Source organism: Syngnathus acus, chromosome 10 (assembly GCF_901709675.1).
Source record: "Syngnathus acus chromosome 10, fSynAcu1.2, whole genome shotgun sequence".
Lineage (NCBI taxonomy): Eukaryota > Metazoa > Chordata > Actinopteri > Syngnathiformes > Syngnathidae > Syngnathus > Syngnathus acus.
This window is the reverse complement of record NC_051095.1, coordinates 384750-400942: the sequence shown is the minus strand read 5'-3', so window position 1 is coordinate 400942 and position 16193 is coordinate 384750. Positions and strand designations below refer to the sequence as shown.

At 49.3% G+C, this 16193-nt stretch overlaps 5 protein-coding genes across 8 annotated transcripts; 3 read left to right on the top strand and 2 right to left on the bottom strand.

Moving 5' to 3' along the window:
- Window positions 1-999: 999 nt before the first annotated feature.
- Window positions 1000-2878, bottom strand: tada2b (transcriptional adaptor 2B). The gene is made up of 2 exons (XM_037260757.1): window positions 2484-2878; window positions 1000-2307 (listed from the first exon to the last, which is right to left on the bottom strand). Exons 1-2 carry the CDS (start codon window positions 2799-2801, stop codon window positions 1156-1158), a joined length of 1470 nt encoding a protein of 489 aa, XP_037116652.1. The 5' UTR covers window positions 2802-2878; the 3' UTR covers window positions 1000-1155.
- Window positions 2879-3076: 198 nt separating this feature from the next.
- On the top strand, window positions 3077-4913 carry fis1 (fission, mitochondrial 1). Of its 2 annotated transcripts, none has more exons than XM_037260817.1 (5): window positions 3077-3170; window positions 3529-3661; window positions 3746-3822; window positions 4340-4460; window positions 4549-4913. In XM_037260817.1, exons 1-5 carry the CDS (start codon window positions 3126-3128, stop codon window positions 4650-4652), a joined length of 480 nt encoding a protein of 159 aa, XP_037116712.1. In that variant the 5' UTR covers window positions 3077-3125; the 3' UTR covers window positions 4653-4913. The 2 variants fall into 2 exon arrangements, with proteins under 2 accessions (XP_037116712.1, XP_037116713.1); XM_037260818.1 differs by having other exon boundaries at window positions 3080-3170; window positions 4355-4460.
- Window positions 4914-6813: 1900 nt separating this feature from the next.
- Window positions 6814-9389, top strand: cldn15a (claudin 15a). Its single transcript, XM_037260810.1, has 5 exons — window positions 6814-7054; window positions 7145-7309; window positions 8768-8849; window positions 8927-9034; window positions 9111-9389. The coding sequence occupies exons 1-5, from the start codon at window positions 6838-6840 to the stop codon at window positions 9205-9207; spliced, it is 669 nt and encodes a 222-aa protein (XP_037116705.1). The 5' UTR covers window positions 6814-6837; the 3' UTR covers window positions 9208-9389.
- A 330-nt stretch (window positions 9390-9719) lies between these two features.
- Window positions 9720-14399, top strand: dnajc3b (DnaJ (Hsp40) homolog, subfamily C, member 3b). 3 transcript variants are annotated; one of them, XM_037260755.1, is made up of 12 exons: window positions 9720-10134; window positions 10190-10300; window positions 10477-10601; window positions 10698-10772; window positions 10852-10995; window positions 11051-11232; window positions 11340-11459; window positions 11552-11657; window positions 12257-12377; window positions 12451-12583; window positions 12746-12916; window positions 13084-13110. In XM_037260755.1, coding segments are annotated over exons 1-12 (1374 nt in total). In that variant the 5' UTR covers window positions 9720-10049; the 3' UTR covers window positions 13085-13110. The 3 variants fall into 3 exon arrangements, with proteins under 3 accessions (XP_037116650.1, XP_037116649.1, XP_037116651.1); XM_037260754.1 differs by lacking the exon at window positions 13084-13110 and adding an exon at window positions 13733-14399 and having other exon boundaries at window positions 9721-10134; window positions 12746-12894; XM_037260756.1 differs by lacking the exons at window positions 9720-10134; window positions 13084-13110 and adding an exon at window positions 13733-14399 and having other exon boundaries at window positions 10190-10304; window positions 12746-12894.
- Window positions 14284-15672, bottom strand: naa38 (N-alpha-acetyltransferase 38, NatC auxiliary subunit). Its single transcript, XM_037260823.1, has 3 exons — window positions 15523-15672; window positions 14986-15160; window positions 14284-14732 (listed from the first exon to the last, which is right to left on the bottom strand). The coding sequence occupies exons 1-3, from the start codon at window positions 15556-15558 to the stop codon at window positions 14608-14610; spliced, it is 336 nt and encodes a 111-aa protein (XP_037116718.1). The 5' UTR covers window positions 15559-15672; the 3' UTR covers window positions 14284-14607.
- Window positions 15673-16193: the final 521 nt, after the last annotated feature.

Sequence of the window (16193 nt, the reverse complement as noted above, 5' to 3'; positions counted from 1 at the left end):
TCATTATGATGTTTCTAGTGACTCCAGTATCAGAAAGTGCGAGGTCCCTCAATAAAAAAACAAACAAACAAACATGATTCATAAAACAGGTTTGACGGCTCCGTTTCGACCAGGCGTGTCCAACTCCTTTTTGTCGCGGGCTGCATTGTACTTGTAGTTTCCTTTGGAGGGCCATACAGTATAGGCTACGAAACAAACGGATGAATTACTAGGAAAAAAAAAACGTTTTAAAGACCAACGCTAATAAAGATTGATGGCAATGTCTATTTTATTTGTTCTAATTGAAGACAATTTGTAATGTTTGTAATGTCGATGCAAAATGTGTCTTTGTGGGCCGCATAGAATGATGCGCTGGGCCGTATCTGACCCCCGGGCCTCCAGTTTGACACCTAGGTTTAATGTACACGCAGATAGCAAAGGCCACAGGTTGATTGGTGCGAGATAAAATTCATCTTTTTACTTACAAAGGCGATTACAAAAATCAATTGCACGATGGAAAATACTGCTGTACAGGTAGGTCACCAGTAATTCTTTTTTGTTTTTCCATGCCTACACCATTTACAAATGGTCAGTAGGAAAATGTCGCCGGGCAAAAAGCCGAGAAATGCCGCAGTCCTCAATCCACCGTTGGCTGGCCAATGTTTGGTTTTTCTGTCCTCATACATGAACAAGAAAGCGAATGAGATTCCAACATTCACCTCCCAGGGGAAAAAGGGGCTCAGCCAATTTTTCCTTTCTGTCGTAAAGTTAAACAGGTAGCCCGAGTCAATTTGCCTCTCTAATTCGTATCTTGAACGGTGCTCGTGTCAAGGGACGGAAAAAAATGAAATATATATATATATATATTCTTTTGTTCTCTCCCAATAATCTGCCGATTAATTCCAACTTTTGTTCGGACAAATCACCAAATTGACATTGGCCTAAAAAAAAAAATCATCGGTCAAGCCCTCGTAATAACAACAACTTGAATATCCGTCAATCTTTCAAGTCATACGGGTGACAAGAAAGCGGAAACCTGTTCAAGTTTGCATGCGTCATCTTTAGGAGCGGAGGTGACATGGCGGCGCCCGCCGGAGGCACGGGCAACGCCGGAGGCACGGGCAACGCCGCCGGCCGGCTGGTCACTTTGGTCTCGTCCGTCCGTCCGTCCGGGGCCTAAAGCGCATCTCTGGATATCCAGCCGCTCTCGGTGAGAAAGGTGACAATGCGTTTCCTGAGGACTTTGTCCAGGTAGCTGGGCAGCCGGCTCTTGGAGGAGGGGACGCCCTGTCTCTTCTGCAGGTGGTCCTTGACGATGATGGTTTTGGCAGTCAGGTAGCGCGCGGGGCTCAGGTTGAGGGAACTACACAGGACCTTCTCGCGGTCCGACAGCAGCTCGAAACCCGTCAGGTTCTCGATGGCGGCGAACTCGCCGTCTTTGGCTTCCTCCTTGACGGCGCAGGCCGCCCCGGAGCTGAGGCCGCCGCCCGGCGCCGTCCCGGGGCCGAGCCCGCCGCCCCGCTTGGAGATGAGCACGCTCTTATTCTCCTTGCGTTTCTCCCGTTTGTGGCGCACCGCCTCGTACTCGGCCGCCTCGTCCAGGCGGGCGATGCCGTTGCGGCGACAGCGCTGCAGCTCCCGCACTTTGGCCCTGAGCGCACGCTCTTTGTGCATGTTCTCAAAGAGCTCTTCCACTTCTCGGTGGGCCATGAACTGGCAGAGCCCCCGCAGCCGCATCCGTTGCTCCTTCTCCTCCTTGTTGATCTTTCTTTTGGGCGGAGCGGGAACCGCCGGGCAGGTTCCGGCGGCCGGCGCGGCGAGGGCGCCGGGCGCCGCCCCCGCCGCGCTCACCACTCCCGGGGACTTGTCCCTGTCCCGCGTCTCTTTCTTGTCTCGGCCCAGAAAGACAGGGACCAAGCCGTAGTCCCGAGCGATGTTCTTCCGCCGCTGCCGCTCGCGGAGTTTACGTACGTACATGTCCACGTGGGCGCGCTTCATTTCGATCTCCACGTCGTCGTCGTCGTAGTTGACGGAGAGGGCGCTGATGAGCGTCTCGGCGTCCTGGTCGTATTCGATCTCGTAGTCGTCGCGCAGCGGCATGTAGCCCAGCTGCTGCTGCTCGGCCAGGCTGATGTCCAGAGGCGGGAGCGGGACAGTGAGGCTGGGCGACAGCGCCCCCCCGCCGGGGCACGTGTGGTCCGTCACCCGGTTGGGAATATTGTCGGGGATGCAGGCCTTCCCCAGGTTGCCGTGGATGTACATGGTCACGTAGTGGTCCATGACTTCCTGCGGAGTGCGGCCGGCTCCCACTTGAGCGGCCATGTCCTCCTATGACGGAGGGCAGAAAAAAATAGAAAGTATGCCGAGAGTCGTCAAGAGTGCTATTGCATATCATTAAAACAAACAACAACAACAACAACTATAGTTGCAGTCGGGTGTTTTGTAGTTGGGATGGGCACTTCTACGTCACTGCCAAACGTGCAGCAAGTACGACGACATCGTACCCAGTTTCCAAAGCCGTACTGCTCGATGGCATCGAGGAGCGACTGCTCTTCCCTGCTCGTCCATCCTCCCTCCGCTTCGGGACCCCAGAGGGAGAAGCGACCGCCGTCGACCTGCTGGTAGCCGTGCCATCTCCGGTGGTTGCCGATTTCTGCGCCCGCCGAGAAGCACTCTGGACACAGCTCGATATCGGGACAATCGGTGCAGCGAAGCCGGAGATTGGTCACGTCTGCCAGGCAGTTCACGCAGTACTTCTTTCCCAGGTCGGCCATGTTGGCTGGCTTTCGCTCCTTGTTGTCGGAGGCTGAACGCACGCGCATGCGCCGTGCCGTGACTGACGTGCGAACCCGAGCCGCGCCGCGCCGCTTTGAGAGGGAGGCCAACACTGCCCTCGACAGGCGTGTAGAGGTTCGCCGGGATGCTGGAGCCAAAGCCGTCAGGGTTTGGCCGGGTAGAGCACACTCGCCAAAGCCAACAGTAATCCGCGCTTTCTCATTCGTGCTTTCTAGTTATTTTTATGAAATACAATGAATAAAATCCAAAAGACACGATTTCATGGACTCCATTTGCCTTCGTATTGACTGACGTCACGCGTGACGCATTTCAAGAGAGAGGCGTGATCTTCACGTCCCGTTTCCGCAAACATGGAGGCCGTGTTGAGCGACGTAGTGGCTCCCGAAGACCTGCTCGTAAGTTACGCCCGCTCGCCGGTGGTTTTAAAAACACTTCACCCCCTTTCTCGTCGTTCGACACCTCGCAGTCCGACCAACAGACGTATGTGGAGCACTCCTTCCACGCTGCCAACATTTGGAATCACGGCGACTTATTTGTCGCGTCACCCAAGTCGCTAATGCTAATGCTCCTTTTAATATGAAACCGTGGACGACTTTGGTCATGTGTGTACGTGTGTGTGTGTGTGTGTCAAAGTCTGCTTTATTGTCAATCCCTTCATATGTCAAGACACACAAAGAAGTGTGCGCGCGCGCGAACTGTGCTTGAATTGAGTCCGTCACGCCTGCGATGTATACCTTGATATTTTTTGGATAGAAATTTGAGAAGAAATACAACAATGAGCTGGCGAAGGGAGCCGTTTCCAAGGAGACCAAGTTTGAATACGCCTGGTGTCTGATCAGGAGCAAATACACTGGCGACATCAAGAAAGGAATTGCGTTGTTGGAGGGTGAGTGTTGTTGCCAAGTACCCAAGTGTCCCGCTGCCGTGTCCGTCAACTTCCTGATACGTTCTCCATCTTGTTGTCCCGAAGAACTTGTCCAGAAAGCCTCGAAGGACGACACGCGCGACTTCTACTTCTACCTCGCCGTGGCCAACTACCGACTGAAGGTGAAAAGCTCGAGCGCGCTCATTTTTTCGGGGCCCCAGTACATGAATAATTATCACCGGGAGTTAAAGGGACTAGATAAGCAGAATTGCTTCAACCCGGAAGTTGTAACAAGTGTGGTACCTGCCGACATAAACCAAAATCAAAGCACCGTATTTTCCAGACTGCAAGTCGCGTACATAAGCTTATCACTCCGAATCGTTAAAACCATCGAAATCTTTGTCCTCTGCGTCACTTATGAACAACTCCGGAAGTAGATGCGGCGCTGACGTCAGTCTCATTGTCAGTTGCAGTTACAATTATTCCAGAAGCCGAGAGCAGCCGCCTGCCGTTTAGTGTGAAAATAACACGTGGAGCCATATTAAGTAAGCAATGTGTTAATGGTCAAGTAACAATGTGTTAAGAAGTCATTTTGCTCCTGAGTATACGTTGCAGCAACTATGAAGGAAAACTGCCACTTGTAGTCTGGGAAATACGGTTTCATAAACCAAATCAAAGTAACTGACGGCACGAAGGAAGGCCATCGTCTTGCAGGAGTATGAAGAAGCCCTGAAGTACATCCGCATCCTCCTGAAGAACGAGCCCGGCAACAAGCAGGCGGCGGAGTTGCAGGCGCTCATCGACAAGGCGTTAAAGAAAGGTAAAATTGATCACGCCCGACGGGTGAGAGAAAGAATGATTGTGTATTTTAGTTTGGTGCAAATGGAAGTACGTGCGCTGTTCTGTAGATGGCTTGGTCGGCATGGCGATCGTGGGTGGAATCGGTTTAGGCGTGGCCGGGTTGGCCGGGCTCATCGGACTGGCTGTGGCCAAGCGAGGGCCCAAGTTTTAAGCAGCCAGAACCCTGTCTGTTTCTTTTCTTGCTGATTGATATATTTATTTTCTTTTGCATTGACATTGAGCCTTCAGCCTGTGTACATAACAAAGCAAGTGTCGAGCCACAGCTTTTATGTGGAATCCAATGTCTTTTTTTTTTTTTTGCCATAGCTTTTATTTACACTCCAATTTGTTTTCATGCCAATCTAGTCAAAAGGGAACATGTCCCGAGTTGAACAGCTTTCGCAACTCTTAATAAAAGGAAGGAAAAAAAGTTGACCTGTCACCTGTTCTCATCAAATAATTGCGCCCTTATCGGCGCCGAGTACGTGGCCGTCTTAACGTGCGGTCTTGACATCAACAGGAAACAAAATAGTACCAAGAAGAAAAACAAACACGGCTTGGCCTAGTTGACTGCCCTTGTAATCACCATCTTGACCCAAAGATGAAATCAAATGTGTCAACATTGGTTTACGATGCCGTCGCGCGAGTGTGTGTGTGTGTGTTTGCGTGTGCGCGCGCGCGTCGTTATCGGTGGTGCGTTACTTATTAACTCAGCTGACAGCGGCACCGAAACTCCCAAGTGTCAAATTGCCGTGATCGTTTAAAACAATATGTAATGCATTAAATCATCCCGATTGTGAGGTTGTCTACGATAAACAAAAGAAAAGCAATAATGATGCGGAGGACTTTCCAGTTAGTATCAAAGAAAAGAATTGCTTTTTCTTTTGTGGAAATGAGTTGTTGCTTTTGTGATTTGGTCTCCTATTTCCACTCAGGTGCCACATTTTTTTTCCAATCGGATGGAAGAAAAAACAAGGCACTTTTTATAGTTTGTATTTTTTGAAGACTTGGATTCAATCACACTGATTGAATATGGTTCATTGAGCGTATGTATCATCAAGATATTTTATTGACCGACATCATTTGAGATGTTTTGAGGCGCGCGTGCGATATCGGGCCGGGGGCTTTGCAATATTTACCTGCCGTGTGACGGCAAAAAAAAATTCCACGGCCAAGGTCTCGACTTCCCCAACACGCCTTCTTCCCTGTTTGCCTGTCGCAATTAATTAGCGAATGGCTCCGCTCCTACCCTCGACCCGTTTGCAAAGCAACGACGCTTTGTGCCCTGATGTGTTTGCTTTTTTTTTTTTTTTTTTTTTTTTGGCGGAACGATCGAGCAAGACGTGAGTGGTTGGAAAAAGGGGAAAAAATGATTCGGACGACTCCAATTACCTTGCGAGCCTCCTTTTTTTCCATTGGCAATAACGGAGCAATACACAATGACGCAGTTGATGGTTTGATGAAAAGCTGAACAGAAGCCATTCCTCAATGTGCAATTGAATCGACCTGGAATTGTACGGACAGGCCTCAAGTCGTCTCTGAGACGCTCGCCGCCCCGTATTCGTCTGTCTTCATTGCAGCTGGAAAAAAAAACTGCAGTGGTGCCAAAGTCGTTTCCGCGGCGGGCCGCATCGTAGTCATAGTTTCCTTCGGAGGGCCATCATGACTGTCGATGTCTTCTAAATACATACTAGCCTTCTGATCAGAGACGAGTAAAAACGATTTCAATATTTGAAAAGAATAAATGGTCATAAAAACTTGCTAGCAAAGTCTCTCTTTTGAGAAAGTGAAGACAATTTGTCATTTTAGCCATGACACAAAGTCAATTTGTCTTGGCGGGCGGGCGAGGCACACAGCACGATATGGCGGGCCGTATCTGCCCCCCGGGGCCTCGGGTTTGACACCTAAAAAGCCAGATGTTGGTTCTCGTTGTTCTGCTTTACACGTTTGAATTAGAATCGATGATTTGTTCTTCCTGCTTTATCGCGATTATTGTTCACCGTTTTCCCGTCCTCCCACCACGCATTGTTTTTTTTTTAAGGACATAAAGCTTGATGCTCGTGTGACCATTGGACTCTGCATGAGCTGATAAACACCTGCTATGTTTCGGGGTGTTGAGCGCTAGCAGATACGCGTGCGTGGCTGCCTGCCTGCCTGCGTCCGAGTGGGCGGAGAGTGCAGGTGATAAAAATCCACCTCTTTGGAGAGCCGTCATATTTGGCCAGCGCTTCTCCCCCGTTCGAGCCGTCGCGGCCCATGCGTTGATTTGCTTTACCCGCGTGGCTTCCTGCTCGCCGCTTTTTGACCTTGAGGGTGGGCGGGCGGTGCGGTGCGGTGCGGGCCGGGGATCGACAAGCATGGATCCGACCGTGGAAGTGGTGGCCCTGTTTCTGGGCTTTCTGGGCTGGGTGATGGTCGGGGTGGCGCTGCCCAACCGCTACTGGAAGACGTCCACGGTGGACGGCAACGTCATCACCACCTCCACCATCTACGAGAACCTCTGGATGTCCTGTGCCACCGACTCCACGGGCGTCCACAACTGCCGGGAATTTCCGTCCCTGCTGGCGTTGAACGGCAAGTTGGAGCCGAGCGGGCGCGTTGGCTGGCGCTTGCTTCTTTTTTTGTTGTAGTAACCTGGCCACGCATCCGTTGTGCCCCGACCAGGTTACATCCAGGCGTCCCGCGCCCTGATGATCACGTCGGTGGTGATGGGCGCCTTCGGCCTGGCGGCGGCCCTGGTGGGCGTGCAGTGCTCCAAGGCGGCCGGCGACAACTACGTGCTCAAGGGTCGGATCGCGGGCGCCGCCGGCGTGCTTTTCATCCTGCAAGGTAGCGCCGCGCCTCTCCACCAAAATTGCTGGGACCGACCCGGGTTTGATCCTGAATATTGACACATTCAAATGGACTGATCTACAAAACACTCAGTCGTGCGCTGCTCACCGGGCGTAGCATCGTTCCAGGAGTTGGGCTAAGAGAGAAAAGAAAAAGGTTGGCCAAAAAGATGACCTTTGAGACAGGGGCTGAGCACCAACTTGATGAGATCGACTGAGCCCAGACGCGTGTTTGCAATGAGAAATAAAAATGCCGCCGAGGAACTGCGTTGAGGGCTTTCGCTGAGATCGTCCTCATAGTTTTCTTTGGGGGGCCATTATGACTGTCAACGCCTAATATTATATCCAGTATAACCGACGCAACAAACGGATAAATAACTAGCTTTGAAGTCAGACACGAGTCGAAACTGTTCAAATATTCGAAAAAGATGAATGTGCTAAAAATTGCGAGCAATACCTGAAAACAAATTTTAGTATCGGCACATGAAGTCGAGCCGCAATTTGTCTTGGTGGGCCGTATCCGGACCCCGTGCCTTGGGTTTGACACCTACGGCGGCTTAGACAAAGAAGTTCTTTGGCCATCGTCTTGTGTGTCATTGTGCTCCTATGTCAAGGGTAATGCTTTGTTTTGAGGTGGATTCATTCTTTGACGGATTTGTGCCAGGGCTCCATTGTAAGCGTTGGTCAGCCGTCCGCCACATTTTGTTTTGGATGGATTTTCTACGTGCCTGTAAGACAGCCTTACATTGAGATCATTTACGTTCTTGCTTGCTCGTCTTTTTTTTTTTTTTCTTTCCATTTTGGAATTAATATTTCAATCCCGATAAATACTTGGAGGCGACCTTTCTTTGACTCATGAAAAAAAATTGGAATCACCGCTACAGGGTGAGCGGCCAAGAAAAGCGGCATCATCGAGCACGTCCGCTATAAAACACCTTCAAGATAATAAAGGACGTGTTTTACGACTTGTAAAAATCCATTCTTTCTGTCCTGTCGGACTTTGGACTCGTTTGACACACGCTGTCTTTTGTGCACAGTGGTGGCATTGTCTTGTTGAAATAGCGTGCCAATACTACAAGTTGATGCTCAATTGCTGTGGGCTACAAATATCATCAGAGAGGAAAACGATTAAAAGGAACAGTTTGACTTTGAAAAGGGTTTGACAAATATGGAAGGGTGTCATCAAATTGGCAAAAAAAGGAAAAGTACCAAAATGTCAGGTTTTGGACTTTGCTCAGCATCTTCTGTCTCACGAATGATATTTGTGTTTTATTATTTTTAATAGGTTAGTGATGAATTTATTACATGTTTATTTTTAATAGGTTAGTGATTTAAAAAAAATATATATATCATAGGTTTGTGCACAATGATATTTGTGTTTTGTTATTTTTAACAGGTTAGTGATTGTGTTTTTTTTAATAGGTTAGTGATGAATTTATTTCTTTATTTTTTATAGGTTTGTGCACAATGGTGGCAGTGTCCTGGTACGCCGTCAACATCACCCAGGAATTCTTCGACCCATTCTTTCCGGGTACAAGGTGAGAAGGAGGCGGCATACACGAGAAGCACGGCCGCCCGCCCGCCCGGCCTGACCCTCGTGTCCCTGTGGTCGCAGGTATGAAATCGGCGAGGGGCTGTACATCGGGTGGTGCTCGGCCGTGCTCGCCATCGCCGGGGGGGCGTGCTTAATGTGCTCCTGTCGGATGGGCTCGGAAGGAAAGTAGTAAGTGTCGGCGTCTCGCTTCACGACCGAAAAGTGACTTGATTTCATATTGATATGCTCCTTCTGAATTCTGCAGCCCTTTGCCTCATCAAAGCAGGGGTACTGTTTATTCGGGACCGGCCCGGACCAGAAGTGTGGCTGCCAGCACTTACGGCCGAAATGCGTACGTTTAAATGAAATCTTTTTGTACTCAATAATAATATGGTCGTCATTGTTTTGTTGCCACATTTTGTACCCGATTGTTTGTTCATGTCAAATATTCACATGCAATTACTATGATTTGATTCTCGATTTTTGCACTTTTTCCAACATATTTTACAATTATGCGCAATAAACGTGTACCGTACATGATGAACACTGTTTTGAGTCATTTTATCGTTGGAGTCTTACCACAACAAATAAGAGCGAGTGTATCAGTGACAAGAAACAACAAGGAATGGTGGATTGTTGAACACTGAAGTAGAAAAGCAATCCAATTGTTTACATTTCTCGGCATACTTGAATTTCTTCGGGCGGCCGCAATTTCTTGCCGTGCGTACGTCGTTGTTTCCGCAACGTGCGGCTGTAGTCCAATGAGCGCGGGCTGCGTCTCCAACCAGATGCGGATGGGCTGCCGCGTGGACCAATCATGTGTCGAGGGCGGGGTCGCCCAATACCACGTGGAAAAAAAACATTTCTTATTTTTTTTCTTGCGTGTGTGAGCTAATGCTGTCCTCGCTTCAGTTGAAAAGCACCACAAATGAGTCTTTTTTTTTTTTTCCAACTCTTTTTTTTTTTTGTGCTACATGCGGAAAATTGCGTTCAAAGCGCCAAGTTTTCCGAGGGAACCTTTTCATCCACGAGCGATGTTTTCTACACGGAACTTCAACACAGACGGCATGGCACGGCCCGGCCCGGTCCGGTCCGTAAATCCACCGGGCTCGTCTAGCTAAAAGAAGGCTTCAACTGCAGAATGGCCTTTCAATGACTTCGACGTTGTGGTGCTTCTTCGTTTGTCACTAAACCACTGCCGGGTATGGACTGGGGACGTTTGACTGGACTCGGTGGAGTCGTGTGCTCCTTGTCCCTGCTCTGTGTCATTTTGGACCTACAGCTGGACGGTAAGTCTCGTCGGATTGTGTGTGTCCCTCCAAAGACGACGACTTTGTCTTCCAGGCGTCTTGGGGGCAACTCGCGGCGAGATTGAGCATCACCTGGAGATGGGTCGCAAACTTCTGTCAGCTGGTCAGCTGGCTGAAGCCTTGTCCCATTACCACTCTGCTGTAGGTAGGTAAGCTCCCCCTTATCACTCATTCAAGCCCAACAATGTCTTCAAGAATGTGCGAATGTTTTGAGCAATGTTGAATTTGAGGTGAATTTATGGCTTGTCCATGAAGCCAGCCGATGTGAAACGCTGTGGAATGTACTTGAGATTTAGAGACGGCATATCCCGGTGTGTCTAGAAGTGGATTCGAAAAACTACTTGACATACTACAAACGCGGCGCCGTGTTCCTGGCCATGGGCAAGTCCCGATCGGCCCTCCCCGACCTGACCAGGGCCATCCAGCTCAAGCCTGACTTCCTCGCTGTAAGAAAAAGAATTCAATAGAAATCAACGAATGTCACGCACGCTTTGTGTCACACGACTTTTATTTTCTTTGCCGTCCTTCTGTGCTTTCCCCAGGCCCGGCTGCAGAGGGGCAACATCCTTCTGAAACAAGGCAACGCGCAGGAGGCCCGCCGAGATTTTGAAGCGGTGGTGAGCGCAGAGGCGGGGTTTTGCTCGGGCTCAAATCCACGCGACTGTTGCAGAGATGGGTTTTTTTTCCGCCGGGCAGCTCCGGCCAACTCCGGAGCACGCCGACGCACGGGAGCAGACGGCGAGAGCCCGAGAGCTGGAGGAGCTGCAGGAGGACGCCCGGGCGGCGTACCACCGGGGCAACTACGGCGCCGCCGTCTCGGTGCTGGAGCGAATCATCGAGGTAAGCCGAAATCCGGGTGCTGAGTGTTGGAAATGATGGCCCACCTCCTGGCTAGATCTCGCCCTGGGATCCCGAGATGCGAGAGCTGCGCGCCGACTGCTACCTCCGCACCGGGGAGCCGCAGAAGGCCGTCCAGGACCTGGCGCCGGCCACCCGGCTGCGGAGCGACAACCGTGCCGCTTTCCTCAAGCTCAGCCTGCTGCATTACAGCCTGGGGGAGCACCACGAGTCTCTTAAGTGAGCGGGCGAGGGAGGGAGGGAGGATTCCTGCGCCGCACACCGCACCGCCGCGCCGTTCCTGGCTTCCGTCCGCCCCGCTCACGCTCGTCTTGCCCACGCCGCAGCCAAGTCCGAGAGTGTCTGAAGCTGGACCAGGACGACAAGAATTGCCTGGCCCACTACAAGCAAGCCAAGAAGCTCAGCAAGCAACTGGACTCGGCCGAGGAACTCGTCCAGGCGGAAAGGTGGGGTACCGTGAGAGGGGCTCCTGCCGCTGTCGGGTCAGCGCCCGAGGCCCCGCTTTATTCTGACCCGCCGCTCGCTGGCTGGCCTCTAGGTACCGCGAGGCGATTGACAAGTACGAGGGCGTGATGAAGGCAGAGCCACACGTGCCGCAATACTCCAACCTGGCCAAGGAGAGGATCTGCTTCTGCCTCGTCAAGGTCGGACACCGTCTTGCCGTTTTTCTTTGTGGCGACGGGACCATCCATTGTTTTTTTTTATCTCCTTCTTTTAACGAATGGATCAGGTAAAAAAACAACAACAACGTTCCGTTATACGGGTTTAAGGTGAGGCGGATCAGAGCTAAATGAAATCAATCAAAGTTGAATTGCGGGAAATTGGGATACCATGGCTTTGGTATGTATCGCTGAGCCCGATTCAAGTGAATCGAGTTGAGTGGAATGGACCCCCTTTAGAGTTTGAAAACAATGTGGTGTCATTTCAGGCCAGGGGCAAAATTTCAACCCGGTGTTTGCGTAGGATTGGATGCCAAAATCGCTCCTTTGAATATGTGCGCAAACGCCATTGCCGCGAGTGGAAATATCTAATATGATAACATGAGTGGCCACCTTTGGGTCACAAGTACTGGCAAGTCAACGGTGGGGATGTGTACCCCACAAAATCATAAACTGCTTCCTTTGAAATGATTTGGACGGGTCCAAGTGGACAATAGGCGCAACGCGCGTCGACATTTCGCCGGCGATTGCTCGTCGTTTGTCCGAAATTAGCGTCACCGTTTTAGCCGCGTGCTCTTTTACAGGCCAAGTCGGCCACGGAGGCCATCGACACGTGCTCCGAGGCGCACCGGAGAGACCCTCGCGACGCCAAAGTCCTCCGCCACCGCGCCGAGGCCTTCATCCTCAATCAGGACTATGAGAAAGGTAGGCCCCGCCCCACCCCGCAGTGCCTGCGACCTACGGTGGCGCTGTCGTTCACTCGGAACATCCGCCCTAGCCGTGGAGGACTACCAAGAGGCGCAGGAGTTTGACGGCGACAGCGACGACATCCGAGAAGGGCTGGAGCGAGCCCGGAAGCTGCTCAAGATCTCCCGCAAGAGAGACTACTACAAGATTCTCGGAGTCGGACGGTATTGATTTATTTTTCAACATGCCATTGCGTTGCTTCGAAATAAACGCCAGATTTATAGCTGCCTGGGGGAAAAAAAGCCCTACATGAAAGTTGATTGCAGAGGAGGATGTCGCATTTAGAGCGACGCGGTGGTCGGTGACTTTTTGAGCGCTCTTCTCAGGGCGGCCAACAAGCAGGAGATCATCAAGGCCTACAGGAAGCTGGCGCAGCAGTGGCACCCCGACAACTTCCAGTCGGAGGCCGAGAAGAAGGAGGCCGAAAGGAAGTTCATCGACATTGCGTCGGCCAAGGAAGTCCTCACCGACCCAGGTCGGGGAAACACCTTTGAATAATTCAAGATTCAAGAGTTCGCCATGTTTGAGCGTGCCAAACAAGGAATTTGACTTCTGTTCAACATTTAGGTGACTAACAACACTCAGGACGTGATGTGAAAAATGGCAAATATTCTCAAACATCCCCTGATCTTAAACTCCCAAAAGGGCAAGGAAAAACTCAAAAATTCCCCGGAAACTCGCTTTGGCTGCGTGACCGAGGGCAGCGGTCTTTTTTTTTCGCATCCACCTAAGTGGTCGCTATTCCTCACTGGAATACAGTCATCCCTCGCTACTTTGCGGTTCATTTATCGCGGCCTCGGTACATCGTGGATTTTTCTAAGAAAAAAAAAAAAAAAAGAAGGAATTATGGCACAATAGCGCCCACACAATTGCAGCTTCTTCAAAAAAAAAAACCAACAAATTCAAAATTGAGGAATTAAGGCACGAAAGTTGTCCGCACACCAGCAGAAAGCAGGCCGGCCGGCAGGCAGGCAGGGAGTGGCCACACAATCGCACATTTGAAAAAAAAAAACATTTACTGTACGTACACTTTAGTTACATCTGCACGCACGCACGCGCGTATCATATTTATTCATTATTTTCTGTATGTTATTTATACAGTTAATATTTGATTGACATGCTTGAAACTATTCTATAATGTTCGAATAAAAAGATATGCACTTATTGATACACGTAAAATGTCCACATGTTAAAAAGGAGAGGGTGACACTACTTTGCGGATTTTCACCTATCGCCACCTATCGGGTGCTCTTGGAACCGGGGATGCATTACTGTTGCGCCAAAGCAATTAAAAAGATGATCCATGTTTTCAGAAATGAGGCAGAAATTTGACAGCGGCGAGGATCCATTGGATCCGGAGAATCAGCAGCAGCAGCAGCATGGCGGCGGACACAATGGCCACGCCTGGCCTTTCCCCTTCAACCCTTTTGAGTCAGGAGGCAGCTTCCACTTCAAGTTCCAGTAGGGGACAACTCTGTGCTGCGTCACGGTGAGGACTTTTCCTTTCTGAACAAAATGTCCGACTGCCTTCAAAACAGCAGGTTTTATGTGCCATTATTACCATGAATACTTTTTTCTTTTTTAAACCAATTTGCTCAAAGACTGATGTCATCAATTGTCCAAAATGGCCAACTGACTGCTGAAATGAGTGTTTCCTTTTTATTGTTTCCAAATCTGCACTTTTATTTCCAAAACGGAAGCACTATATTCTCAACTACAGCTCTGTCATTACAACAAAAGTCTTAGGAATACGACTGACGCTTCAAAGTACAGCCAAACGTGGGCGGGGTGCTACGTGGCGGAAATACCTGAAAAACCTCAAAGTTGACGGTAGTGCTGTACTTCGATCGGAAAACAAAAAAAGTCATTTAAGGAAGAGAGAGAGCCTGTTATTTATTAAGTTTGTTTTGTTTGTGTCCTTGCATTTTCAGTTGTCAATCTGATGCCGAGCTCAACTACATTAAAAGAAAAAAAATGGTTTACTGATGTATGTGTCGTATATAAAGAGCCAGTTGAAGCCAATCCCAGATGGCTTGGTGGTGGTGGGGTACACCCTGGACTGGTTGCCACCCAATTGCAGGGCAGCGTAAAAGATGTACTGCCTGACAATTCTTCCTCCGAGACTTGTAGAATGCGAATCATTTAGATTTCATTTCAAAACAAAAGTCCATTCTTCATAGTCCATTCCCTAGTGGTTCACTCCGAAGCCTTGCGTGTCGTCCAGAATGTCCGCTTCGGCCTCGATGGACACCACATGGTGACCCGGTATCATGGCCAGGCCAAGAACTCGGGGTTCCCCCCGGGAAAAAGTATCTTAAAAGAAGAGCAAAGAAAAAAAATCAATCAAACGCCCGGCAGCCTTACTTCAAAAGTCCAAAAGTCAAAGTCTGCTTGATTGTCAATTGACAAAAAGACGCACAAAGAGATGGAAATGACGTTTCCCACTATCCCACGGTGAAAAGCCATCGTACACAATATACATACAAGTAAACAACACAAGAAGGCACAAACAATGAATAAATAAATAAGAGTGATGAATTGACTTCAAGCGTGGCGTCACGCTCACCTTTGGATTTGAGGAACTCCTGGGCCGAGCCGAGGATTATGTTACAGTCCCGGTCCGTGCAAAGGAAAAGGCCAACCAAGGTCCGGCCGTCAGTCATGCGGATCCTCATGTTCTTGTTCAAAAGGCCCTGGAGTTTCTGCCTCGCCTGGGATGCCGAGGACATGTCACGTTGTTCCTGAGTGCGTACATTTAATGACAGTTGAGTTCTATTTGAATTTGATGTTCAATCCGTTTCTATTTGAATTGGTACAAAGTCACTGTGGTTGTACGTGGAGACTTGAGGAGAATAGAATAGAATAGATCTTTATTGTCATTGTCACACATGTACAACGAAATTTCAAAAGTGCCAACCGATCAGTGCATGAAATAAAAAATAAATAGAATCCTGAATACAGGTCATGTTGACAATCTCTTTTTAAATGGATGTCTTCATTGAATCACTTCACGGCTAATTTGTGAGCGACCGAATTTAAACGCCAAACTTTGAGCAGGAAAATAATGGCAATAAGAGCAAAAATAGGCCAAATAAGAACATACACGACGAGACGGTCCGTTTTCTTCGATTGTTGCCATCCGCTCGTTCTTCTTCTCGAGTTTGCTGCCGGACGTATTTGTCGCATTTTCGACGTTACACGAGCAACAGCGACCTCCCAGTGGCCACTAGTAGTCATAACACTCATCACCAACTTTCCTTCTTTCCTATTTCTTTTCTTTCCTCCCCTTCTTTTATTGCTCCTATCATTCCTCACTTCCTTCCCTCATTCTTGCGCCCTCCTTCCTACCGTTCTTTCATGCCTCTTTACATTTCATCCCTCCGTCAAGCCACCCACATTTCTTTCACCCTCCAGTTAGTCTCACCTTCATCCCTTCTTCCTTCCTTCCTTCCACCCACTCTTTTCTTGCACCTTCCTTTCTTTGATTCCTCCATTTCTTCCACATTGCTTCCTTCCTTCTGCCTTCGCGTCTTTTCTGTGTTGTTTTCTTCAAACCATCCCACAACTTACTCGTCCATATTGCCTTCATCCCTTCCTTCCTTCTTTGCTCACATAATTTGCTTTAAAAATGTTTTACTTTGGTTAGCATGCCGCATGTTAGCATTTCATCACCTCATTAGAAAAAGCTCCTGAATATATTGCAAGATGTAAAAGAATAAAATGGCTTTCGCCTTTTTTTTTTAATTGATATTATCTTCATTTTCTGTTCCCAAG

What these genes read in the sequence shown, in the direction of transcription:
- cldn15a (XM_037260810.1), top strand. Translation starts at nt 6,838, where the DNA reads ATGGATCCGACCGTGGAAGTGGTGGCCCTGTTTCTGGGCTTTCTGGGC. An exon ending in CGTGCTTTTCATCCTGCAAG is followed by an intron (nt 7,310 to 8,767) that starts GTAGCGCCGCGC and finishes TATTTTTTATAG; the next exon opens with GTTTGTGCACAATGGTGGCA. An exon ending in CCATTCTTTCCGGGTACAAG is followed by an intron (nt 8,850 to 8,926) that starts GTGAGAAGGAGG and finishes CTGTGGTCGCAG; the next exon opens with GTATGAAATCGGCGAGGGGC.
- tada2b (XM_037260757.1), bottom strand. Translation starts at nt 2,801, where the DNA reads ATGCGCGTGCGTTCAGCCTCCGACAACAAGGAGCGAAAGCCAGCCAAC. An exon ending in AGTACGGCTTTGGAAACTGG is followed by an intron (nt 2,308 to 2,483) that starts GTACGATGTCGT and finishes CCTCCGTCATAG; the next exon opens with GAGGACATGGCCGCTCAAGT.
- naa38 (XM_037260823.1), bottom strand. Translation starts at nt 15,558, where the DNA reads ATGGCAACAATCGAAGAAAACGGACCGTCTCGTCGT. An exon ending in AAAACGGACCGTCTCGTCGT is followed by an intron (nt 15,161 to 15,522) that starts GTATGTTCTTAT and finishes GTACGCACTCAG; the next exon opens with GAACAACGTGACATGTCCTC. An exon ending in GGAGTTCCTCAAATCCAAAG is followed by an intron (nt 14,733 to 14,985) that starts GTGAGCGTGACG and finishes TCTTCTTTTAAG; the next exon opens with ATACTTTTTCCCGGGGGGAA.
- dnajc3b (XM_037260754.1), top strand. Translation starts at nt 10,050, where the DNA reads ATGGACTGGGGACGTTTGACTGGACTCGGTGGAGTCGTGTGCTCCTTG. An exon ending in TTTGGACCTACAGCTGGACG is followed by an intron (nt 10,135 to 10,189) that starts GTAAGTCTCGTC and finishes TTTGTCTTCCAG; the next exon opens with GCGTCTTGGGGGCAACTCGC. An exon ending in TCAAGCCTGACTTCCTCGCT is followed by an intron (nt 10,602 to 10,697) that starts GTAAGAAAAAGA and finishes TGCTTTCCCCAG; the next exon opens with GCCCGGCTGCAGAGGGGCAA.
- fis1 (XM_037260817.1), top strand. Translation starts at nt 3,126, where the DNA reads ATGGAGGCCGTGTTGAGCGACGTAGTGGCTCCCGAAGACCTGCTC. An exon ending in AGGAATTGCGTTGTTGGAGG is followed by an intron (nt 3,662 to 3,745) that starts GTGAGTGTTGTT and finishes GTTGTCCCGAAG; the next exon opens with AACTTGTCCAGAAAGCCTCG. An exon ending in CGACAAGGCGTTAAAGAAAG is followed by an intron (nt 4,461 to 4,548) that starts GTAAAATTGATC and finishes GCTGTTCTGTAG; the next exon opens with ATGGCTTGGTCGGCATGGCG.